Source organism: Anas acuta, chromosome W, assembly GCF_963932015.1.
Source record: "Anas acuta chromosome W, bAnaAcu1.1, whole genome shotgun sequence".
NCBI lineage: Eukaryota > Metazoa > Chordata > Aves > Anseriformes > Anatidae > Anas > Anas acuta.
The window spans coordinates 27,725,220-27,751,301 of record NC_089016.1 but is presented as its reverse complement, the minus strand read 5'-3'; the positions used below and the strand labels follow the sequence as shown (position 1 = coordinate 27,751,301).

The 26,082-nt window shown below is 44.6% G+C and overlaps 2 protein-coding genes across 4 annotated transcripts in view; one reads left to right on the top strand and one right to left on the bottom strand.

Moving 5' to 3' along the window:
- DYM (dymeclin) overlaps nucleotides 1-26,082 on the top strand; it is a 432,971-nt gene that overhangs the window by 218,846 nt on the left and 188,043 nt on the right. The window lies entirely within an intron of this gene.
- The window catches only part of LOC137846698 (rapamycin-insensitive companion of mTOR-like), a 223,762-nt gene that overhangs the window by 17,448 nt on the left and 180,232 nt on the right, over nucleotides 1-26,082 (bottom strand). For all 3 annotated transcript variants that reach the window (XM_068664770.1, XM_068664772.1, XM_068664773.1), the window contains 5 exons: nucleotides 25,776-25,882; nucleotides 24,909-25,138; nucleotides 23,163-24,186; nucleotides 13,624-13,801; nucleotides 12,268-12,352 (listed from right to left, as the gene is read on the bottom strand). In XM_068664770.1, the coding sequence (XP_068520871.1) occupies nucleotides 12,268-12,352; nucleotides 13,624-13,801; nucleotides 23,163-24,186; nucleotides 24,909-25,138; nucleotides 25,776-25,882 (1,624 nt within the window). The remainder of the gene's footprint in view (nucleotides 1-12,267; nucleotides 12,353-13,623; nucleotides 13,802-23,162; nucleotides 24,187-24,908; nucleotides 25,139-25,775; nucleotides 25,883-26,082) is intronic.

Here is a 26,082-nt window from a genome sequence, read left to right as displayed (position 1 = left end):
GCACAACTGAAAAGAGACCGGCTCTATCCTCTTGACACCCTCCCCTCAAATATTTATACACATTCACGAGGTCTCCCCTCAGTCTTCTCTTTTCCAGGCTAAACGGGCCCAGTTCTCTCAGCCTGTCCTCATACAACAGGTGCTCCAGTCCCCTGATCATCTTCATAGCCCTCCTCTGGACTCGCTTCAGGAGCTCCATGTCCCTCTTGTACTGGGGAGCCCAGAATTGGACACAATATTCCAGGTGTGGCCTCACCAGGGCTGAGTAGAGGGGGAGGATCACCTCCCTTGACCTGCTGGCAACACTCTTCCAAATGCAGCCCAGGATACTGTTGGCCTTCTTGGCCACAAGGGCACATTGCTGACTCATGGTCAGCTTGCTGTCCACTAGGACTCCCAGGTCTCTCTCTGCAGAGCTGCACTCCAGCAGGTCAGCCCCCAGTCTGTACTGCTGCTTGGGGTTACTCCTCCCTAGGTGCAGGACCCTGCACTTGCCCTCGTTGAACTTCATGAGGTTCCTCTCGGCCCAACCCTCCAGTCCATCAAGGTCCCTCTGAATGGCAGCACAGCCCTCTGGGGTATCAGCCACTCCTCCCAGCTTTGTGTCGTTAGTAAACTTGCTGAGGGTGTACTCCGTTCCATAAATATATACGTATAGAGAGAGCTGGCTGACGTCATCGCAGGACCTCTCTCAATTATTTTTCAACGGTCTTGGGAGTCTGGAGGGGTCCCATGGGTCCCCAGGGAAGTAGTCACTGCACCAAGCCTGTTGGAGTTTAAGAAGCATTTGGACTGTGCACTTAGTCACACGGCCTGAATTTTTGGGTAGACCTGTGTGGTGCCAAGAGTTGGACTTGATGATCATTAAGGGTCACTTCCAACTCTGGATATTCCATGATTCTATGATTCTATCCTACTGGACAAACTGTCCAGCATATAGCTAAACAAAAACATCATACGATGGATGAGCAATTGGCTGACGGGCAGGGCTCAAAGTGTTGTGGTAAATTGTGCCACATCAGGCTGGTAACCGGTCACCAGTGGGGTCCGCCATGGCTCCTATTTAGGGACAGTTCTCTTCAATGTTTTCATAATCGATTTAGATGTAGGACTAGAAGGTGTTCTGAGCAAGTTTGCTGATGACACAGAACTTGGAGGAGTTGTGGACTCGGATGAGGGTGGAAAGGCCTTGCAGAGAGATCTGGACAGATTGGAGAGCTGGGCAATCACCAACCACACGAAGTTTAACAAGAGCAAGTGCCGGGTCCTACACCTGAGACGGGGCAACCCTGGCTATACGTACAGGCTGGGCGATGAGATGCTGGAGAGCAGCCCCGCAGAGAGGGATCTGGGGGTTGTGGTTGACAGCAAGTTGAATATGAGCCAGCAGTGTGCCCTGGCAGCCAGGAGGGCCAACCATATCCTGGGATGTGTCAAGCACAGCTTTGCTAGTCGGTTGAGGGAAGTGATTGTCCCACTCTACTCTGCACTGATGGGGCCTCACCTCGAGTACTGTGTGCAGTTCTGGGCACCACAGTAGAAAAAGTACGTAAAACTGTTGGAGAGTGTCCAAAGGAGGGGTCGCGTGATTCTATCCTTTGCAACATCTTGTCATATATAATATATATATAGAGAGAGAGAGAGAAAGAGAATCATAGAATCACAGAATATCCCGAGTTGGAAGGGACCCACAAGGATCATCGAGTCCAACTCCTGGCTCCACAAAGGTCTACCCAAAAATTCAGACCATATGACTAAGTGCACAGTCCAAACACTTTTTAAACTCCAACAGGCTTGGTGCCATGACTACGTCCCTGGAAAGACTGTTCCGGTGTGCGACCACCCTCTCAGTGAAGAACCTCTTCACGATATCCAGCCTGAATCTCCCCTGTTGCAGCTTGACACCATTCCCGTGGGTCCTATCACTGGTGACTAAAAAGAATATATCAGCACTTTCCCCTTCACTCCCACTCTTGAGGAAGTTGTAGACCCCAATGAGGTCTCCCCTCAGCCTCCTCTTTTCCAGGCTGAACAGGCCAAGTGACCTCAGCCACTCCTCATACATCTTCCCCTCTAGGCCCATTCACCATCTTAGTAGCCCTTCTCTGGATAGAATTCAACTTCTAAACACACTGTAAGAAGTTATGTGGTCAATTCCAACATGTCAACAACAGTAACAGTAATACCCATGCAACACCAATGTCATGAGTTTTCCTAGTATCAAACAATATTATCACAATATACAAAATGTATGAATCATAGAATCATAAATGACAGATGCAGAAATGAAAATAGAAACACAATTTTAAGATCAGTGACTTAGTGCCTGTAACAGCAAAAAAAACAGAAACAGCAACAACAAAAAAACAAAACAAAAACAGACTCAAGAATGAAGAAAGAAGCCTAAGACAGTTTCGTGACATGTTCTTCCATGGTTGGAAAACACCAAGGAATAGAATTTTGAATGAGTGTTAAATTATACTGTATTGTGGTTTAACCCAGCAGATATCTAAACACCACACAGCCCCTGGCTCACTCACCCTGCTCCCCTCCCCTCCAACAGAGGGATGGGGTAGAAAACTGAAAAGAAAAACGCAAGAACTCATGGACTAAGATAAAGACAGTTTAATAAGAAAGGATCAAATTAAAGAAAAAAACAAACATAAACAAAGCACGTGATGCACAATGCAATTTCTCACCACCAGCTGACTGATATCAAGCCAGACCCTGAACAGTGACTGGAAGGGCCCTGGCAACACTGTATCAGGTTGACAACCATTTCCTCATGGATTATGAGGGCCACATCCTGCTCCCCTTCCACCAGCTCAGGGTACTGGGTATCCAGAGAACAACTGGTCTTGCCACTAAAGACTGAGGAAAGGAAAATGTTAAGCACCTCAGCCTTTTCCTCATCTCTTGTCACTAAGTTTCCCCCTGCATCCAGTAAAGGATGGAGGTTCTCCTTAGTCCTCCTTTTCGTGTTTATAAAACACATTTTTTGTTATCTTTAACAGCAGTGGCCAGATTGAGCTCCAGATGAGCTTTGGCCTTTCTAATTTTGTCCCTGCACAGCCTTACAACATCATTACAGTCCTCCTAAGTGGCCTGCCCTATTTTCCAAAGTTCATAAACCCTCTTTTCTCCTAAGCTCTAGCCACAACTGTCTGTTCAGCCAGGCCAGTCTTCTTCGGCGCTGGCTTGTCTTTGGGCATGTGAGGACAGACTGCTCCTGAGCCTTTAAGATTTCCTTCTTGAAGAATGCCCAACCTTCCTGGACTCCTCTGCCCTTCAGAACCGCCTCCTAAGGGACTCTGTCAACCAGTGTCCTGAACAGCTCAAAGTCTGCCCTCCAGAAATCAAAGGTAGCAGTTTTACTGATCCTCCTCCTGACTTCGCCAAGAATAGAGACCTCTACCATTTTGTGGTCACTCTGCCCAAGAAAGCTCCCAACCACCACATCTCCCACCAGTCCTTCTCTGTGAACAGAAGGTCTAGCGGGGCACCTCCCCGGGTAGGCTCACTAACCAGCTGCGTCAGGAAGCTATCTTCCACACTCTCCAGAAACCTCCTAGACTGCTTCCTCTGAGCTGTATTGTATTTCCAGGATATGTCTGGGAAGTTGAAGTCCCCCATGAGAACAAGTGCTGGTGATTGCATGACTTCTGTCAGCTGCTTGTAGAATGCCTCATCCGTCTCCTCATCCTGGTTCGGTGGACTATAACAGACCCCCACCAGGATGCTTGCCTTGTTGGCCTTCCCACTGATCCTAACCCATAGGGACTCAACCTTATCATTCCCAGACTCAAGTTCCACAACATCAAAAAACTCTCTAATACAGAGAGCCACACCACCACCCTTTCTGTGCTGCCTGTCACCTTCTGAAGAGCCCATAGCCAGTCATTGCAGCACTCCAGTCGTGGGAATGGTCCCAACACGTTTCTGTGATGGCAACCAAGTCATAGCCTGTCTGCTGCACGATGGCTTCCAGCTCCTCCTGTTTGTCACCCATGCTGCATGCATTAGCATAGATGCACTTCAGTTGGACCATTGCCTTCTCCCCCAGCACTGACGTGGATGCCCCTGGAACACCACTAACAAGCCTTATTTCATCCCTGTCCCCTACTTACCTAGTTTAAAGCCCTCTCAATGAACCCTGCCTGCCCCTGGGCTAGTACCCATATCTAGCCAGACCCTGAACAGTGACTGGAAGGGCCCTGGCAACACACCCCGTCTGCAGCTATCAGGCCGGGTGCTGAGTAAAGTGCCCCGCGGTCAAAAACCACAAAATTTCTGCATTGGCACCAGCCTCTGAGCCACGTGTTTATCAGGTGGGCTTTCCATATCCTTTCTGTACCCCTCCCTGCCACTGTAGGGATGGAAGAAAACATCACCTGCACTCCCGCTCCATCTACTAATCGTCCCAGTCCTCTAAAGTCCTGTTTGATAGCCTTCAGGCTTCTCTCAACAATTTAATTGCCACCAGCCTGGATTATCAATAGAGGATAGCAATCAGAGGGGTGAATCAGGTTAGGAAGGTTTCTGGCAATGTCCCCGACCTGGGCCCCAGGGAGGCAAGCACACTTCCCTACTGGTAGGGTCAGGCCGACAATTAGGGCCCTCTGTTCCCCTGAGAAGGGAGTTGCCTACAACAATTACCCTTCTTTCTTTCTTAGTGGAGACAGTCTTGAGGCGTGGAGTCAACTTCCTTGCCCTAGGCATCCTCCTGGGTGGACTTTCGACCTCATCTTCACCCACCAGTCTCTTAAGCTCCAAGGCCTCAAACCTGTTGTGTAAGGGCACCTGGGAAGGCGAGGCTGGTAGGGGGGGGTTGCCTGTGACACCAAGCAGGGACCTGTTTCTATTCCTCTTTATCTCCTAGGTCCCCTCCCTCTGTCCAACAGCAACAGGGCAGAGGGTCTACCATTGTTTGAGGTGTCTCACCCTGGCGCCTTTCCTTCAGGCCTAGCAGGGAGTTGCTCCACCAGTCTATCTCCTGCTCACACTCCCTGATGGTCCTTAATCTCTCCACCTCCTCCTTGAGCTCTGCCACCAGGCTGACCAGGTCATCCAACTTCTCATACCTCACACACACAGTCTCTCTGCCACCCTCAGATGGCAGCAACAGGCTCAGGCACTCCGTGCATCCAGAGACCTGAACTGCCACACTTTTGAGCAGGCACTCTGTCTGGGTCACCACAGACTTTCTAGAAAGAGCTTTCTGCCTAGCGCAGACCATGGCAGTCTAGCTATAGGTAGACAGCCGGTAGACGAGCTGTTCTGAGTGGGGAGGGATGCTCTGCCATCTCGAAATCTCCCTGCCCATGCGAACTGCCGCGCCACACCCTGACTGCCCGTCCTAATCGCTGTGCTCCCTAGGGGCTGCCTTTGAATGTCAGGGGAGAGGGCGCTGCTGGCTCCGCCTACGCCTCGTCAGCCTCCCTCACGAGGGCTACCGGGTCCTGGCAGCTCCCTCAGCTGCCTCGAGTGGCCTTGATGCCGGAAAAAAAGCCCTACCCGTCTCGATCCCCCGCTCCGCTGCAGAACGCGTCTGCCCCGGAGCCGATCGCCCCGGCGAGGCGAGAACATATCTTCAATGCTGATCAGAGTCAGCTGATCAGATCAATCTGCTGATCAGATGCAAATCTCATTCGGCCACCTCTCATTTTAGTTCTCATTGAAGATAAAAGCCTATGAAAACTTTATACTAAACAAGCTAAACTAGATTGTCTATGCAGTGAATAAAGCATCCTATTCAAAGATGACCAGATAAGTGCTAATATAACATGACAGACTTCTCCATCATTTTCATCATCATTATTCCTCAATTTGTTTTAAAAGGAAAAAAAAACACACCTAGAAAGTCATACTATAGGTTGTATTAAAAAAAAATAAAATTGAATAAGAAGATAAAAGTGCTAAAAGTGCTAACTATGCATGGCAAAATTCTTGTGGTTTAACCCAGCAGGCAACTAAATGCCACACAGCTGTTTGCTCACTCCACCTACAACTGGTATGGGGGAGAAATTTGAAAGAGTATTGCAAGAACTCATGGACCAAGATAAGGACAATTTAACAAGAAAGGGGAAAAAAAGGACAAGGAAAACAACAAACAACAACAACAAAAAGAATAAACAAAGCAAGTGATTAATAAACAACACAATTGCTCAATACCTGATAATGCCCAACCAGACAACAAGCAACAGATGTCCCCCCAGCCAATTCCCCACTGTTTTTATTGTTTAGCACAGTACATATGAATGGGATATCCCTTTGGCCATTTTGGGTCAGCTGTCCTGGTTCTGTCCCCGCGAAGCTCCTTGTGCACCCCCAGCCTCCTTGCTGGCAGGGCAGCATAAGAAGCTGAAACGTCCTTGGCTTGGTGTAAGCACTGCTCTGCAACAATTAAAACATCAGCGTGTTTTCAGCACTCTTCTCATCCTAAGCCAAAACATAGCGTTCTACCAGCTACTAGGAAGAAAATTAACTCTGTCCTAACTGAAACCAGGACAATGTTGCTCTTAATCAGTAGGAAAACAAGCGATAACAAACAGGTACTATATACACACAACTGGCTATGTGGAATGCAATTCAGGGACAAGGCACTTGCTGTTCCATGCACTCAGGAAGTGACTAATGTACTGGTAATTTCTCCCCTTTCTCTCATGTGATAAAAGACGTTTAGGTAAAAAACAGTGATAGAAAATGTCTTTTCCCTTTCAATAGCAATATGAAAATCCAAACCATTAGTTAAAAGCTGATCTGTAATCTGTGTTGTAACCACAGCATACCATCCATGAATCAGTATAGAGATAGAGAACTGGACGCTTTTCTCATTCTGCAATATCTAAAGCCAGATTGATGGCTTTCACTTCTGCAAACTGACTCAATTCACCTTCTCCCTCAGCATCTTCTGCAACTCGTTGTGTAGGACTCCATACAGCAGCCTTCCACCTCCAATGCTTTCCCACAATACGACAGGACCCATCAGTGAACAGGGCATATTTCTTCTCATTTTCTGGTAGCTTGTTATACAGTGGGGCCTCTTCAACACACATCACCTCCTCTTCTGGTGATATTCTGAAATCCCTGCCCTCTGGCCAGTCCATGATCATTCTAAGATTCCTAGGTGACTGGGGTTTCCCATTTGAGCCCGCTGTGTGATCGGTGCGACCCACTTACTCAACATAGCATCAGTTGCATGATGTGTAGAGGGGACCCTTCCTTTGAACATCCAGCCCAGCACCAGCAGTCGGGGTTGCCAGGAGGAGCTGTGCTTCAGTACCAACCACTTCCAAAGCAGTGCAAACACCTTCATATGCTGCCAATATCAACCTCAGATCTCCCCAGTGCTTTCTGCCAGAGGCTCCAAGTGGGGCCATTCTCCTGGCTGTAGTGTAGAGCATGTTTTACATCTTGTCCATCCTGTACTGGCCCAAGGGTTACTTACTGTATGAGATATTCCCTGTTTAATTTGTTCAAAGGCTCGTCATTGCTCAGGGCCCCATTTGAAATTGTTCTTCTTCCAGGTCACTTGGTGGAGAGTGCTTGCTGTCAAACTGTAATTTGGAATGTGCATTCTCCAAAAAGCCACAATGCCTGAGAAATTTTTTGTTTCCTTTTTGCTATTTGGTGGAGACATAGCTGTTACTTTGTTGATCACATCCATTGGGATCTGACGACAACCATCTTGCCATTTTATTCCTAAAACTGGATCTCCTGTGCAGGTCCCTTGACCTTACTTTGTTTTATGGCAAAACCATCTTTCAGAAAAATTTGGACTATTTTCTTCCCTTTCTCAAAAATGTCTTCTGCTGTGTTGTCCCACACAATGATGTCATCAATGTAGTGCTAGTTTTCAGGAGCTTCTCCCTGTTCCAGGGCAGTCTGGATCAGTCCATAGCAAAGGGTAGGGCTGTGTTTCCCCACCCCCTGACCCCCCCCAAGGTTGTCGATTCTAGGTGTACTGGATGCCCCTCCAAGTGAAAGCAAACTGTCCTGCACTCTGCTGCCAAAGAGACTGAGAAACAACGCATTAGTGATTTCAATTGTGGAATGCCACTTGGCTGCCTTTGACTCCAGTTCATATTCAAGTTCTAGCATGTCCAGCACAGCAGCACTCAGTGGTGGTGAGACTTCATTCAGGACACGATACTCCACTGTCAATTAGTCTTCTGCACTGGCCATATGGGTCTACTAAAGGATGAGCAAGTCTTGCTGATCACTCCTTGGCTCTCCAGTTGAGGAACCAGTTTATGGATAAGAATCAGCCAGTTGATTCTGTTGGTGCAATATTGCTGCTGGTGCACTGTTGTGGTAGTGATTGGCACATGCTGTTCTTTGACCCTCAGCAACCCCATAACAACAGGGTTCTTGGAGAAGAGACCAGGCAAGGTAGACAACTTAAATATCCTCCGTTTCCAAGGCAGCTATACTACCAGTGACAGGACCCGCAGGAACGGGGTTAAGCTGAGGCAGTGGAAATTTAGGCTTGACATCAGGAGGGGGTTCTTCACAGAGAGGGTGGTTGCACACTGGAACAGGCTCCCCAGGGAAGTGGTCACTGCACCGAGCCTGTCTGAATTTAAGAAGAGATTGGACTGTGCACTTAGTCACATGGTCTGAACTTTTGGGTAGACCTGTGCGGTGTCAAGAGTTGGACTTGATGATCCTTAAGGGTCCCTTCCAACTCAGGATATTCTATGATTCTATAAAAGCCCACTGGTACCCTTTTGGGTCCTTGAAGTACCCTCTCCTGAGGTAGTCTATATCAAGGATGCATGAAGCCTCTAGGCAGCAGTCATGGGGTGCTTTTGCCACTCATTTCCAGTTAGACTCACTTCGACCTCCAATACAGTTACTTGTTGTGATCCCCCTGTCACTCCAGAAATACAGATGGGTTCTGCCCCTTTATAGTTTTATGGCATTAGAGTACACTCTGCACCAGTGTCCACTAGAGCTGTATACTCCTGTGGGTCTGATGTGCCAGGCCATCAAATCCACACAGTCCAATAAACCCAGTTGTCCTTTTCCTCTGCCTGACTGGAGGAAGAGCCCCTCTAGTCCTGGTCATAGCATTCATTACTCACTTCTTGTAAATAAAAATCAGAAGTCCCGTTGTTAAGATCAACCCTTCTACTTTGTCTGGGGAACTCCCCACTGGAAACTGGAGCAGCTATTTTCTTGGTAGAACTCCCTTTTTTCATTGTTTTTCCTTTCGACTCACGTACCTCTCTGCCTCAAAGGTTGAGGTAGATTTCCCATCCCACTTCCTCCCCGTGGTCACACAGGTAAAACCACAGGGTGGTATGTTGTGCATGCACACTCTATACTCTCTCTTTAGCAGAAGAACTCATACTCCTAATAGCTAAGATACTTGTCTGTATAGGTGGAGAAAAAGACATTCTCTCTCTTCAAGCTTCTGAACCAGTTTCTCCACATCTGAGATGCAGGCTGGTAAGGAAGAATAGAGTCTTTCTTCATAGTGATAGAGCACGCCAGCCAATGCAGCCACCGTTTGTCCCTCTACATTTTTCTAGGTCATTGCTGCCAATAAGTTGTTATATGATGATGGTGCACTCCGTACAGACTTCTGCCGCATGGGTCGCATGTACTTGACTTCATCTATGTCTTTGGATACCGTGTCATTTATGACTTCTGCTTCTTCCTCCTCCTGATCTCGTGATGGCCCTACTTTGGAGTAGCCTGCCTCATCCACTTCTTCCTTATTCCCTTTCCTAGTATAAGTTCCTTCTATTCCTGAATGAGCTGGCTTCCACTACCATAGTTTTTTCTTGATTATAGGGGTGATTGATACCAGCACAGGTTGGTTCTCTGGTTCAGCTGCAGTGTCTGTTGCAGGAGTTGGATCAGATCCAGAAGCATTCTCTTCTTGAGGGTACTGAATACTGTTGACTCTTGTTTGATAGATGCAATCCAGACCACAGCACAGTGTGGCAAGCTGTAAATCTCTGGCATTGCCAGGGTTGGGGCATACCTTTTTTTTATTTTTATTTTTTTTTTTTTAAATGATTTCATACTTGTTCAGGGGTGAAGTCAAAAACCATCAGAGGTGACAATCGTAACAGATACCTGCCAATATCACCCCACACTCCCTTCTACCCATCACCATCCTGCCTTAGGGCAGATCTCTGGGTGGTATTCTTAAATAGTTGTTTAACCTTAGACAAAACCAGAAACACATGCAGGAGACATAATAATAGGATTGTGATAGTTTTAACATCCCAGGAGTATTCAAAATTCTCAAGAGCTGTTGTAACTAGACTGGAGAAGAAAAAGCAAAGAGTGTACATGTTAATAGTTTCCAAGAGAACGTTCCTGAAGTGCAAAAATGATGGCAATACTGAGTACAAATACCAGATTAAGTTCACGATTGGTGTAACATGAGAACATGCTATAACCAAATTAGCAAAATTTAGGCAAACCCCCAGAGTTTATACATAACAAGAAAGGGCTTAAGAAAAACAACCTTGAGAGCAAATAAAACAATATTGTGTCCAACAACTATTAAACAAGTATAATGATTATAAGTTTTTTTTTTAGTTTTTTTTTTTTTTTTGAAACACTCTGGTCAGAACTGTTATCTCAACCCATTGTGCCCCACATTGGGCACCAAAAGGATATCAAACTCCCCCCAGTTTTATTGCTCAGCATGACATCATATGGTAAGGAATATCCCTTTGGCTAGTTTGGGTCAGCTGTCCTGGTTCTGTCCCCTCCCAGCTCCTTGTGTACCCCCAGCCTCCTCATTGGCAGGGCAATATGAGAAGCTGAAAAGTGCTTGGCTTAGTGTAAGCACTGCTCTGCAATAACTAAGATATCAGTGTGTTATCAACATTATTCTCATCCTAAAATCCAAAACACAGCACTATACCAGATACTAGGAAGGAAATTAACTCTGTTCCAGCCAAACCCAGAACACTGAAACTTCACAAAGTACAGACAGACACTTTCAGGAAAAATCAGTTTTATATATTACACTAACAACACAAAAGAAAAAAAAAAGAAGCAAGATGCGTCTATTTGAATGCTTAAGTGCTTATAATAAAATTCAAGTTAACTAACAAGTAACACAACAGATATCCTGTACTATTTCAGGACCAGTATCAATGTTTCAGTTTTAGTTTTCCCTACTGAAGAGGCACATATCGATGCCTTACAGATTTCTGTTTCTGCTTTTGTAAAAAGGAAGAACATTCCAGAACAAGCCAGGCATTACAGAGCACTTGCAATTCTCTCATACCACATGCCATCACCTCTTCTGATCAATTGTCATGAAAACATCACAAAGTTATAATTTACTTTCTGAAATACACACCCAACACATTTATTGGTTCCTATAAATTCACATGTAATCAAATAAGAGTCAAAATATAACAGCTCAATTTGTATCAAAGCTCTACATCTAAACGTCTTTTAAAGACTTCCAGGGACGGTGACTCCACCACCTCCCTGGGCAGCCTGTTCCAGTGCCTAACAACCCTTTCAGTAAAGAAGTTCTTCCTAACATCTAACCTAAAACTCCCCTGGCGCAACTTTAGCCCATTCCCCCTCGTCCTGTCACCAGGCACGTGGGAGAACAGACCAACCCCCACCTCACTACAGCCTCCTTTAAGGTATCTGTAGAGAGCAATAAGGTCGCCCCTGAGCCTCCTCTTCTCCAGGCTGAACAAACCCAGCTCCTTCAGCCGCTCCTCGTAGGACTTGTTCTCCAGGCCCCTCACCAGCTTCGTCGCCCTTCTCTGGACCCGCTCAAGTACCTCCATGTCCTTCTTGTAGTGAGGGGCCCAAAACTGAACACAGTACTCGAGGTGCGGCCTCACCAGAGCTGAGTACAGGGGGACGATCACCTCCCTAGCCCTGCTGGTCACACTGTTTCTGATACAATGTGGCTTTTTTTTTTTTTTTTTTTAATCTTAGCTTAAATTTTGTTTGTTTCTTTAATACAATATCACTACCAGTCTTCAATTAGCATTAGCTCATACTGCAATCAAAGATATGTAGGCATTCTTCCTTAGGTTATTAGAGCTGGATCAAGTTTATGTTGAAACAGCACTGCATTATCTTGAACTACATAAAAAATGGAATCAATGGTCTGCTATCCTAAAATCCAGAAAACAGCTCTCAAAACTTAACATATAAAATTACATTTTCTGTAAAGAAAAATAAACAAATAAGCCAACACACTACCCGAAACAACATGTACAAATAAAAGAACAGAAAGGTACAGAAGAGAAACAAGAACAATACCTCCTGCATCAGATGCAAAAACCCTAGATCCACAGTCATCAAATGGAGGTGTGGTTTTCTTCTGGAAATATGGAGTCTCCTTTATCTGGAACATTCAAGTGAAAAATCAAAATTAGCACACAGGTGATAATCATATCCAAAGGAAAAACAGATTTTGTGAGGACAACTTCAGGAAAAAAGATATAATTAGAGGAGGAGGAAATTAAGAATGGGCTCCTGAGTACTGAAGGAAAGCCAATGGGGAAAAAACAAACAACAAAATAACATACAGTTGTGAATGAACTTTTATTAAACAAGACTTATAAACAGACAGTAAATGGTAAAACATAGTGGTGACAGGCTGTAAGAAAATCAGTGACCCAAAAGCTGTTATTAATGATCTGTCCATGATCTCTCTATAACACTGGAGATCTCAGGAGAGCAGAATAAAAAACACCCAGGACATCTAAAATGTTGCCTGTAAGATGTTGTAGAGTTGAGACATGTAGAGCTGAGAGAGAAGAAATGAGACAACATAAACATGCCATAAAGACTGTGAAGGAAAGATAGTAAGAAAGATAGTAAGAAAGTAGTCATTTCACAAAGGGAAAACAGAAATTGGTATGATGGAAGATCTTGCATTTATTCTAGCTTTAGTAATTTTTGAGATTAGTGAGAAAATAATTTAGGTTTGAATGGCAAAGATAAAGTATACTAAAGATAAGGAAGCCGCTGATTTACCTTTGACATAGACCATGCCCTTCTGTCTTTAATAATTATGTAACAGAATATTAAAACTTGTGATGTATCAGTTTGTTAGACTGGCATGTGTTTTAACTAAGTAGACAGGAAGGCAACTGATAAGAAACTGAGATAATCTGTTCTAAATGAAAAGATGTGTATCTGTGAAGTTAAGTAAAGACAATACAATGTAATGCTATGATGATATAAATACAAATAAAGTAATATTAAGATCACAGGAGCAGAAAGTTTACTGTAGGATTATGCACATCATTTATGGTTGACTAATGATCAACAAGTTGGCTAGAGATATTAACAAATGTCCATATACTATGTTAATTTTAGTATAAAAACTAGCTGTCAACTAAAATATCACAACAGCATATTTATGCTGCCATTGTTTAACACTTTAACCTATTCTGTGTCATTATTTGCCTAATAATACAAAACAGACCAGCACTTTTCTGTTAACACAATTAGAAAAGAAATTCTTGTTCTCCAAAATGTATTCCTTGAAAGTACCACATCCTGTTTTCTTCCTTTCTGTAGATCCAATCTATTCTGATGAAAATGCAACAATCCACTACCTTTCAGTAAGAAAGTGCAAATGAACCCATTAAGTTAACTCATACATACCTGAAATATTTCATTGATATCCACTGGGAGAGCAAGGCCAATGTAATCATCAAAGCTACCGTATGTAGCATTAGAAACCATAGAGCGAACAGAGGAGGAACGCTGAAGTGTGTTTTGGTTAATAGGACTTAATAGATCTTCTTTGTCTAACGAAGCATAACTTAAAGCTTTCATGAACCTGTAACATTAAAATAATAAATCACAATCTCAGTAAATCTGTCATTCCTGCACATTACATATAAGAAGGACTACTGTCACAAAGACTATTCTTGTCTTCCCATTGTAGAATCCAGAGCTTGTTACTCTGTTAAGTTATAGCTATAGGTGTATTTCATTATTTCTGTCTCACGTTGTACCGCATGGTCTGGCAGTTCCTATAGTAAAAATTTGTGATCTTCTCTTTAGAAGCCCTGGGACACAGACTCAAAAGACAGGTAGATTAAACTTCTGCTTAAGAGGCTGCCAACCTTGTAAAAGTACAAGTTTTTTCCAATTTAATGGTCTTTGAAAATTTACAGCCCAGACAGAATCAGAAAAGATTTAGGCTTTAAAACTGCTAAATGACGATTTTAATTGTAACAATGCACAGAATGCACCTTTATTCACAAATTCAGACCTGAACAGGCACATTCCTGCAAATGCAAAGCTTGGGCCAGCTAAGTACCAAAGATACAATCAAGGAACATTTTTTTCCTGTACTCTAAAGGTGATCCAGTGCGTGACTCCTAAATGTGGAGGAAAAATTTGGTAAATTTAAGATTAAAAAAGCAACTTGAAGATGCACAGTGAGCAGTGTTGACTGTGACAACCAACCTGAGGAACAAAAAAAGAAATAGGTTGGGAAAATAACACAGAACAAAAGAGGTTGGAGAATCACAGAATCATCTAGGTTGGAAGAGACCTCCAAGGTCACCTAGTCCAACCTCTGACCTAACACTAACAAGTCCTCCAATAAACCATATCACTAAGCTCTACATCTAAACGTCTTTTAAAGACCTCCAGGGATGGTGACTCCACCACTTCCCTGGGAAGCCCATTCCAATGCCTAACAACCCTCCCAGTAAAGAAGTTCTTCCTAATATCTAACCTAAAACACCCCTGGCGCAACTTTAGCCCATTCCCCCACTCGTCCTGTCACCAAGCACGTGGGAGAACAGGCCAACCCCCACCTCGCTACAGCCTCCTTTAAGGTACCTGTAGAGAGCAATAAGGTCGCCCCTGAGCCTCCTCTTCTCCAGGCTGAACAAACCCAGCTCCCTCAGCTGCTCCTCATAAGACTTGTTCTCCAGGCCCCCTCACCAGCTTCGTCGCCCTTCTCTGGACTCGCTTGAGCACCTCCATGTCCTTCTTGTAGCGAGGGGCCCAAAACTGAACACAGTACTCGAGGTGCGGCCTCACCAGAGCTGAGTACAGGGGGACAATCTAGACCTGCTGGCCACACTGCTTCTGATACAAGACAGGATGCTGTTGGCCTTCTTGGCCACCTGAGCACACTGCTGGCTCATATTCAGCTGACTATCCACCAGTATTCCCAGGTCCTTCTCTGCATGGCAGCTTTCTAACCACGCATCTCCCAGCCTGTAGCTCTGCTTGGGGTTATTGCGCCCCAGGTGCAGGACCCGGCACTTGGCCTTGTTGAACTTCATGCAGTTGACCTCAGCCCATCGGTCCAGCCTATCCAGATCCTCCTGCAGAGCCTTCCTACCCTCAAGCAGACAGACACGCACCTAGCTCGGTGTCATCTGCAAACTTACTGAGGGTGCACTCGATCCCCTCATCCAGATCATCGATAAAGATATTAAAGAGAACTGGCCCCAGTACTGAGCCCTAGGGGACTCCACTAGTGACCGGCCTCCAACTGGATTTGACTCCATTCACCACAACTCTTTGGGCCCGGCTATCCAGCCAGTTTTTAACCCAACGAAGCGTATGCCATTCCAAGCCAAGAGCAGCCAGTTTCTTGAGGAGAATGCTGTGGGAAACAGTGTCAAAATCCTTACTGAAGTCAAGGTAGACCACATCCACAGCCTTTCCCTCATCCACTAAGCGCGCCACTTTGTCATAGAAGGAGATCAGGTTCGTCAAGCAGGACCTGCCTTTCATAAACCCATGCTGACTGGGCCTGATCACCTGGTTGCCCTGTAAGTGCTGCAAGATGACACTCAAGACAATCTGGTCCATGTGCTTCCCTGGCACTGAGGTCAAACTGACAGGCCTATAGCTCCCCGGGTCTACCCTCTAACCCTTCTTGTAGATGGGCGTCACGTTTGCTAGCCACCAGTCAACTGGGACCTCCCCCGATAGCCAGGACTGCTGATAAATGATGGAAAGTGGCTTGGCCAGCTCCTCTGCCAGTTCTCTCAGTACCCTAGGGTGGATCCCATCCGGCCCCCTTGACTTCCATACATCTAAGTGCTGTATCAGGTTGACAACCATTTCCTCATGGATTATGAGGGCCACATCCTGCTCCCCTTCCACCAGCTCAGGGTACTGGGTATCCAGAGAACAACTGGTCTTGCCACTAAAGACTGAGGAAAGGAAAATGTTAAGCACCTCAGCCTTTTCCTCATCTCTTGTCACTAAGTTTCCCCCTGCATCCAGTAAAGGATGGAGGTTCTCCTTAGTCCTCCTTTTTGTGTTTATAAAACACATTTTTTGTTATCTTTAACAGCAGTGGCCAGATTGAGCTCCAGATGAGCTTTGGCCTTTCTAATTTTGTCCCTGCACAGCCTTACAACATCATTACAGTCCTCCTAAGTGGCCTGCCCTATTTTCCAAAGTTCATAAACCCTCTTTTCTCCTAAGCTCTAGCCACAACTGTCTGTTCAGCCAGGCCAGTCTTCTTCGGCGCTGGCTTGTCTTTGGGCATGTGAGGACAGACTGCTCCTGAGCCTTTAAGATTTCCTTCTTGAAGAATGCCCAACCTTCCTGGACTCCTCTGCCCTTCAGAACCGCCTCCTAAGGGACTCTGTCAACCAGTGTCCTGAACAGCTCAAAGTCTGCCCTCCAGAAATCAAAGGTAGCAGTTTTACTGATCCTCCTCCTGACTTCGCCAAGAATAGAGACCTCTACCATTTTGTGGTCACTCTGCCCAAGAAAGCTCCCAACCACCACATCTCCCACCAGTCCTTCTCTGTGAACAGAAGGTCTAGCGGGGCACCTCCCCGGGTAGGCTCACTAACCAGCTGCGTCAGGAAGCTATCTTCCACACTCTCCAGAAACCTCCTAGACTGCTTCCTCTGAGCTGTATTGTATTTCCAGGATATGTCTGGGAAGTTGAAGTCCCCCATGAGAACAAGTGCTGGTGATTGCATGACTTCTGTCAGCTGCTTGTAGAATGCCTCATCCGTCTCCTCATCCTGGTTCGGTGGACTATAACAGACCCCCACCAGGATGCTTGCCTTGTTGGCCTTCCCACTGATCCTAACCCATAGGGACTCAACCTTATCATTCCCAGACTCAAGTTCCACAACATCAAAAAACTCTCTAATACAGAGAGCCACACCACCACCCTTTCTGTGCTGCCTGTCACCTTCTGAAGAGCCCATAGCCAGTCATTGCAGCACTCCAGTCGTGGGAATGGTCCCAACACGTTTCTGTGATGGCAACCAAGTCATAGCCTGTCTGCTGCACGATGGCTTCCAGCTCCTCCTGTTTGTCACCCATGCTGCATGCATTAGCATAGATGCACTTCAGTTGGACCATTGCCTTCTCCCCCAGCACTGACGTGGATGCCCCTGGAACACCACTAACAAGCCTTATTTCATCCCTGTCCCCTACTTACCTAGTTTAAAGCCCTCTCAATGAACCCTGCCTGCCCCTGGGCTAGTACCCATATCTAGCCAGACCCTGAACAGTGACTGGAAGGGCCCTGGCAACACACCCCGTCTGCAGCTATCAGGCCGGGTGCTGAGTAAAGTGCCCCGCGGTCAAAAACCACAAAATTTCTGCATTGGCACCAGCCTCTGAGCCACGTGTTTATCAGGTGGGCTTTCCATATCCTTTCTGTACCCCTCCCTGCCACTGTAGGGATGGAAGAAAACATCACCTGCACTCCCGCTCCATCTACTAATCGTCCCAGTCCTCTAAAGTCCTGTTTGATAGCCTTCAGGCTTCTCTCAACAATTTAATTGCCACCAGCCTGGATTATCAATAGAGGATAGCAATCAGAGGGGTGAATCAGGTTAGGAAGGTTTCTGGCAATGTCCCCGACCTGGGCCCCAGGGAGGCAAGCACACTTCCCTACTGGTAGGGTCAGGCCGACAATTAGGGCCCTCTGTTCCCCTGAGAAGGGAGTTGCCTACAACAATTACCCTTCTTTCTTTCTTAGTGGAGACAGTCTTGAGGCGTGGAGTCAACTTCCTTGCCCTAGGCATCCTCCTGGGTGGACTTTCGACCTCATCTTCACCCACCAGTCTCTTAAGCTCCAAGGCCTCAAACCTGTTGTGTAAGGGCACCTGGGAAGGCGAGGCTGGTAGGGGGGGGTTGCCTGTGACACCAAGCAGGGACCTGTTTCTATTCCTCTTTATCTCCTAGGTCCCCTCCCTCTGTCCAACAGCAACAGGGCAGAGGGTCTACCATTGTTTGAGGTGTCTCACCCTGGCGCCTTTCCTTCAGGCCTAGCAGGGAGTTGCTCCACCAGTCTATCTCCTGCTCACACTCCCTGATGGTCCTTAATCTCTCCACCTCCTCCTTGAGCTCTGCCACCAGGCTGACCAGGTCATCCAACTTCTCATACCTCACACACACAGTCTCTCTGCCACCCTCAGATGGCAGCAACAGGCTCAGGCACTCCGTGCATCCAGAGACCTGAACTGCCACACTTTTGAGCAGGCACTCTGTCTGGGTCACCACAGACTTTCTAGAAAGAGCTTTCTGCCTAGCGCAGACCATGGCAGTCTAGCTATAGGTAGACAGCCGGTAGACGAGCTGTTCTGAGTGGGGAGGGATGCTCTGCCATCTCGAAATCTCCCTGCCCATGCGAACTGCCGCGCCACACCCTGACTGCCCGTCCTAATCGCTGTGCTCCCTAGGGGCTGCCTTTGAATGTCAGGGGAGAGGGCGCTGCTGGCTCCGCCTACGCCTCGTCAGCCTCCCTCACGAGGGCTACCGGGTCCTGGCAGCTCCCTCAGCTGCCTCGAGTGGCCTTGATGCCGGAAAAAAAGCCCTACCCGTCTCGATCCCCCGCTCCGCTGCAGAACGCGTCTGCCCCGGAGCCGATCGCCCCGGCGAGGCGAGAACATATCTTCAATGCTGATCAGAGTCAGCTGATCAGATCAATCTGCTGATCAGATGCAAATCTCATTCGGCCACCTCTCATTTTAGTTCTCATTGAAGATAAAAGCCTATGAAAACTTTATACTAAACAAGCTAAACTAGATTGTCTATGCAGTGAATAAAGCATCCTATTCAAAGATGACCAGATAAGTGCTAATATAACATGACAGACTTCTCCATCATTTTCATCATCATTATTCCTCAATTTGTTTTAAAAGGAAAAAAAAACACACCTAGAAAGTCATACTATAGGTTGTATTAAAAAAAAATAAAATTGAATAAGAAGATAAAAGTGCTAAAAGTGCTAACTATGCATGGCAAAATTCTTGTGGTTTAACCCAGCAGGCAACTAAATGCCACACAGCTGTTTGCTCACTCCACCTACAACTGGTATGGGGGAGAAATTTGAAAGAGTATTGCAAGAACTCATGGACCAAGATAAGGACAATTTAACAAGAAAGGGGAAAAAAAGGACAAGGAAAACAACAAACAACAACAACAAAAAGAATAAACAAAGCAAGTGATTAATAAACAACACAATTGCTCAATACCTGATAATGCCCAACCAGACAACAAGCAACAGATGTCCCCCCAGCCAATTCCCCACTGTTTTTATTGTTTAGCACAGTACATATGAATGGGATATCCCTTTGGCCATTTTGGGTCAGCTGTCCTGGTTCTGTCCCCGCGAAGCTCCTTGTGCACCCCCAGCCTCCTTGCTGGCAGGGCAGCATAAGAAGCTGAAACGTCCTTGGCTTGGTGTAAGCACTGCTCTGCAACAATTAAAACATCAGCGTGTTTTCAGCACTCTTCTCATCCTAAGCCAAAACATAGCGTTCTACCAGCTACTAGGAAGAAAATTAACTCTGTCCTAACTGAAACCAGGACAATGTTGCTCTTAATCAGTAGGAAAACAAGCGATAACAAACAGGTACTATATACACACAACTGGCTATGTGGAATGCAATTCAGGGACAAGGCACTTGCTGTTCCATGCACTCAGGAAGTGACTAATGTACTGGTAATTTCTCCCCTTTCTCTCATGTGATAAAAGACGTTTAGGTAAAAAACAGTGATAGAAAATGTCTTTTCCCTTTCAATAGCAATATGAAAATCCAAACCATTAGTTAAAAGCTGATCTGTAATCTGTGTTGTAACCACAGCATACCATCCATGAATCAGTATAGAGATAGAGAACTGGACGCTTTTCTCATTCTGCAATATCTAAAGCCAGATTGATGGCTTTCACTTCTGCAAACTGACTCAATTCACCTTCTCCCTCAGCATCTTCTGCAACTCGTTGTGTAGGACTCCATACAGCAGCCTTCCACCTCCAATGCTTTCCCACAATACGACAGGACCCATCAGTGAACAGGGCATATTTCTTCTCATTTTCTGGTAGCTTGTTATACAGTGGGGCCTCTTCAACACACATCACCTCCTCTTCTGGTGATATTCTGAAATCCCTGCCCTCTGGCCAGTCCATGATCATTCTAAGATTCCTAGGTGACTGGGGTTTCCCATTTGAGCCCGCTGTGTGATCGGTGCGACCCACTTACTCAACATAGCATCAGTTGCATGATGTGTAGAGGGGACCCTTCCTTTGAACATCCAGCCCAGCACCAGCAGTCGGGGTTGCCAGGAGGAGCTGTGCTTCAGTACCAACCACTTCCAAAGCAGTGCAAACACCTTCATATGCTGCCAATATCAACCTCAGATCTCCCCAGTGCTTTCTGCCAGAGGCTCCAAGTGGGGCCATTCTCCTGGCTGTAGTGTAGAGCATGTTTTACATCTTGTCCATCCTGTACTGGCCCAAGGGTTACTTACTGTATGAGATATTCCCTGTTTAATTTGTTCAAAGGCTCGTCATTGCTCAGGGCCCCATTTGAAATTGTTCTTCTTCCAGGTCACTTGGTGGAGAGTGCTTGCTGTCAAACTGTAATTTGGAATGTGCATTCTCCAAAAAGCCACAATGCCTGAGAAATTTTTTGTTTCCTTTTTGCTATTTGGTGGAGACATAGCTGTTACTTTGTTGATCACATCCATTGGGATCTGACGACAACCATCTTGCCATTTTATTCCTAAAACTGGATCTCCTGTGCAGGTCCCTTGACCTTACTTTGTTTTATGGCAAAACCATCTTTCAGAAAAATTTGGACTATTTTCTTCCCTTTCTCAAAAATGTCTTCTGCTGTGTTGTCCCACACAATGATGTCATCAATGTAGTGCTAGTTTTCAGGAGCTTCTCCCTGTTCCAGGGCAGTCTGGATCAGTCCATAGCAAAGGGTAGGGCTGTGTTTCCCCACCCCCTGACCCCCCCCAAGGTTGTCGATTCTAGGTGTACTGGATGCCCCTCCAAGTGAAAGCAAACTGTCCTGCACTCTGCTGCCAAAGAGACTGAGAAACAACGCATTAGTGATTTCAATTGTGGAATGCCACTTGGCTGCCTTTGACTCCAGTTCATATTCAAGTTCTAGCATGTCCAGCACAGCAGCACTCAGTGGTGGTGAGACTTCATTCAGGACACGATACTCCACTGTCAATTAGTCTTCTGCACTGGCCATATGGGTCTACTAAAGGATGAGCAAGTCTTGCTGATCACTCCTTGGCTCTCCAGTTGAGGAACCAGTTTATGGATAAGAATCAGCCAGTTGATTCTGTTGGTGCAATATTGCTGCTGGTGCACTGTTGTGGTAGTGATTGGCACATGCTGTTCTTTGACCCTCAGCAACCCCATAACAACAGGGTTCTTGGAGAAGAGACCAGGCAAGGTAGACAACTTAAATATCCTCCGTTTCCAAGGCAGCTATACTACCAGTGACAGGACCCGCAGGAACGGGGTTAAGCTGAGGCAGTGGAAATTTAGGCTTGACATCAGGAGGGGGTTCTTCACAGAGAGGGTGGTTGCACACTGGAACAGGCTCCCCAGGGAAGTGGTCACTGCACCGAGCCTGTCTGAATTTAAGAAGAGATTGGACTGTGCACTTAGTCACATGGTCTGAACTTTTGGGTAGACCTGTGCGGTGTCAAGAGTTGGACTTGATGATCCTTAAGGGTCCCTTCCAACTCAGGATATTCTATGATTCTATAAAAGCCCACTGGTACCCTTTTGGGTCCTTGAAGTACCCTCTCCTGAGGTAGTCTATATCAAGGATGCATGAAGCCTCTAGGCAGCAGTCATGGGGTGCTTTTGCCACTCATTTCCAGTTAGACTCACTTCGACCTCCAATACAGTTACTTGTTGTGATCCCCCTGTCACTCCAGAAATACAGATGGGTTCTGCCCCTTTATAGTTTTATGGCATTAGAGTACACTCTGCACCAGTGTCCACTAGAGCTGTATACTCCTGTGGGTCTGATGTGCCAGGCCATCAAATCCACACAGTCCAATAAACCCAGTTGTCCTTTTCCTCTGCCTGACTGGAGGAAGAGCCCCTCTAGTCCTGGTCATAGCATTCATTACTCACTTCTTGTAAATAAAAATCAGAAGTCCCGTTGTTAAGATCAACCATTAGTTAAAAGCTGATCTGAAAGGAAAAGTTTGAGGAGTAGGAAAGCTATTAAGAGAAAGTTTTTGAGCATTGACTGTAGCTGTTGGAACAATGTCAATGTCATGAGCTAGATATCTTAGTTAACTATCAAATTAGTTTCCAGACCATCTAATATTACTCAAAAATAAAGGAGGCGACCCTGCAATCTAAAAATAAACCCAAGGAGTGAAATCTTTGCTCTGCTGTAGCTAGAAGCCAAATGCACATTCATAACAGTGGTACCGGTATCTCACCACTGGCCTCAATGCCACAGTGAACTTGAGTATAGTATACTGGCAAGACATGGTGTCCCTAAAACCTCTCCAAGTAACATAAAGAAAATGGGTCTTCTGAAATACAGCTCTGACTGCACCAGCAATTTTCTGTGATTGCAACTTCAGCAACATTAGTCACGTAACTATGTTTAAATAATAGAAGAGTTAAACAGGAAGCAAATACAATAGAAGGAAACATACTCTTTTGTCACTGACAGTATTAAAGGGACTAAGTACAGCAATGTAAGCTGGGCTTCTCTTACAGCACTTAAGAAGTTCAGACTTCTCATTAGCATATTATTCTACTAATATCAGTACCTCTTTAAGTGAAGTTATCTAGTACCCTGCAACAACTGTCACTTTTAGATGAATTTGGAAAAAATATTAGAACAATATTTTTCTTATTTAATTGCTCTTCTAGCTTTGAAGAAAGAAATGAGCACAAAATAATCTCTTACTGGCTTAGGGTTAGCCGAGAATCCAGGCTGCCAGACTTCATGGTAATAGTGTCAGTAAACAGCACGTCCTTTACTGGAGATGCTAGGGCTTCTGAGTGAGACAGTGAAGGATGCATCCTCTGCTGTTGTAAGCGTTTTAGCGTAGCATAACCAAAGGCATCTCGAGAACTTGTGTAGCTAAAGTTATAGTCAGCAAGACTTTTTATTGTAGCAAGAGAAGGAGCTTTAAGAGACTGGGCTCTTCGAGGAAGTGTATGAGAAGACCCTGGCAGTACCAGGGACACAGAGTTTGATTTTGAGAGAGGCAGGTGGTTAGACTGTGGTGTTGAACAGTGACTTGGTTTAACTGTTTTTGTGCTTACTACAGTACTCAAACTTCCACAGTCACTGTTTACATTTGTAGTGTCCACACCTATAATCTCCCTTGAAGGGCTAGAGCTCATTGAGCTTATGCCACTTGTCGTGGTATCTGTATTAAAACTTAAGCTACGACTCTTGAAATGTGCTTGTGTAGTACCATCTCCTATTAGCCTTTCTCTGCTTGTACTTTCCTGGTGAATTTCATTTCCAAGACCTTTTGGCAGCTTCAAATCATTTTCTCCAATACTAGGGGTACTATTGGTATCTTCCACGTGCTTACTTCCAACAAAAGAAGTTTCTAATCGTAAAGTCTGCATTTTAGGAACTCTGAAAACAGGGTTGAATTCTTCCCCAGCAGAAAAATCTATGTTACTGGAAGGTTCTGTTACAGTACGATTTCGTCTCAGGCTTGGTTTACTGTCAGATGATGTCAGTTTTCCTCCTTTTAGATCACTGCTGCTCCTGTGTTTTTTATTAGGTAGAGTAAGAGAGTTTAGAATGCAATTTTTCACAAGTCTGCTAGAAGAAAAAAAAGGAAAGGGACTACGGTCTTTGTCTTTTGAAGGCCCAGGTCTGTCATAAAATATTTGTTCTGTTTCTTCAGTAATATCTAGGAAGAATGTACTAGTGCTACCAAAACGGTCATTCTCCATGATGAACATACCTGAAATTATACAAGACTTTTGTCAATGAAAAAGAACGTTTCTTCAAAGCGTATCAACTAAGTCATGAAAAAGCAAGCTATTCAATAAAAGCCAAAATTGTAGAGTATATGGTTTATTGTAACTTTCAATGCAATATTTTTTTCTTCACAACTTAGTACAGTAAATTAAGTATCTTCAGGAATACCTGAGTTGAAGGTTTCCTTGCTTCAAAAGAAAAGCCACACTATCATATTTCAGTGCAAATATGTAGCTATTAGGATTGCAGCTGATACACTCCTTTAATGATAGCTAAATATGGTATATTTCTGGATTCAAATTCCAAATATAAATAACTAACACTAAATATAGCAATACTGTATGTATATTTATATATTTTTTTCTATATATTCCTTTGAGGACAAGCAAGTAAATAATGTATACCTAAGTATGGAATTTTTTGTAGGGTATTACAGTAAATTGCCATGACTTGACGTAAAAGCTAATAACTTACCCTGATGTTAAAATGTCTTACTTCTACACCTAAAGACATGTAAATCTAAGACATTTTCTTCACTCTCACTTGTCTACATCTTTCTGAATATATAACTGTCCCCCTGCCTGCAGTCTTCTTTCTTGCTAATATCACCTTTAAAACACTTGCCTGAACCTCATCCTGACAAAAGCTTGATAACAAAACAAAAAGCTGTTTTATTTTCTGTCTTGAATTGTTTTTAAAACTTACTTGAAGGCATGGATTCACTTTCACTGTTATGCCTAGAACTGGTGGACTCAGAGTTTAAGCTAAGAGTGCTGGGTATAGAAGAAAGTTCATTGCAGAGCTGATCCATGTCATCAGGGACCACTGGCCAAGGCTGTCTGTAACTGTGTCTCACTGCATCCCAGTGGTGATGCTTCAAAATGTCACATCCTTGTTTAGTTTTGGCTATTAGACCAAGCACGTAGACACAGGTTCTGTATTTAATGTATATATAGAAAAAAAGAGCAATAATAGCATCTAATTTAACTAAACTTATTTCTTTTTTGAAAGGAAACAGTTACAAAACAATTCATCAGAAACATCACAAAACTGCCACGGAGCTTTTTATTCCTGATTTTTATTTGTAAATCAATGGAAACTTAAGAAATACACTAAAATAGCTGAAATACACTAAAAGATATCTACTATTCAAAAATAAAACCAAATTATTACAAAAATCCCGATACATAAAGTAAAACATTAATACAGTAGTACTATTAGGCAAAAGACAATCTATTTATGCTCTCTTAAAGATTCAAAAAAGTTACTGAATAAAAATGATGAAATATTAAGTTGATTCCAACAGAGATACATGCTACATATGTTTTAATTGCTTTTTAAAAGAGGCAAAGAGTAATATATATTTTTCCATAGGTTTTATTTGCTTACTGCTTGTACTTTTAAGCTTCCTATAAAATTCTGAGAATCCTCTCAAAATCTGTCATCAATAATCCTTAATAATTAATTTCCAAATAAGTGGCAAAACTATATCCACGTGAATAAAGCAAGGGTATCAAAAAACCTACTGGAACTAACATTTTAAAATTTTGTTTAAAAATCGAATACACATACCCTCTAACGGAGAGAACCTCACAATGTTGGGCAAGTGCCGTTATATCAGGAATTACATTCTCCTCTTGAAGCAAGTTAAGACCCCAATTTGATGATCCAATATTGCCCTGGAATAAAATAGTTTGTCAAATAAGTTTTGATTTTGATGTGATCCGCAGCACCATCAACGTAAAACCTTCAACACTGTTTTTTGTCCGTGGTACAGTTTCCAGCCACATCCTGTCAAAGGTATTAGAAAATTGAGCAGCTTCTCTCTCCTTTTTGGTATTTCTTAGATGTGCAAATCCAGTGAAGGACTTGGGACACT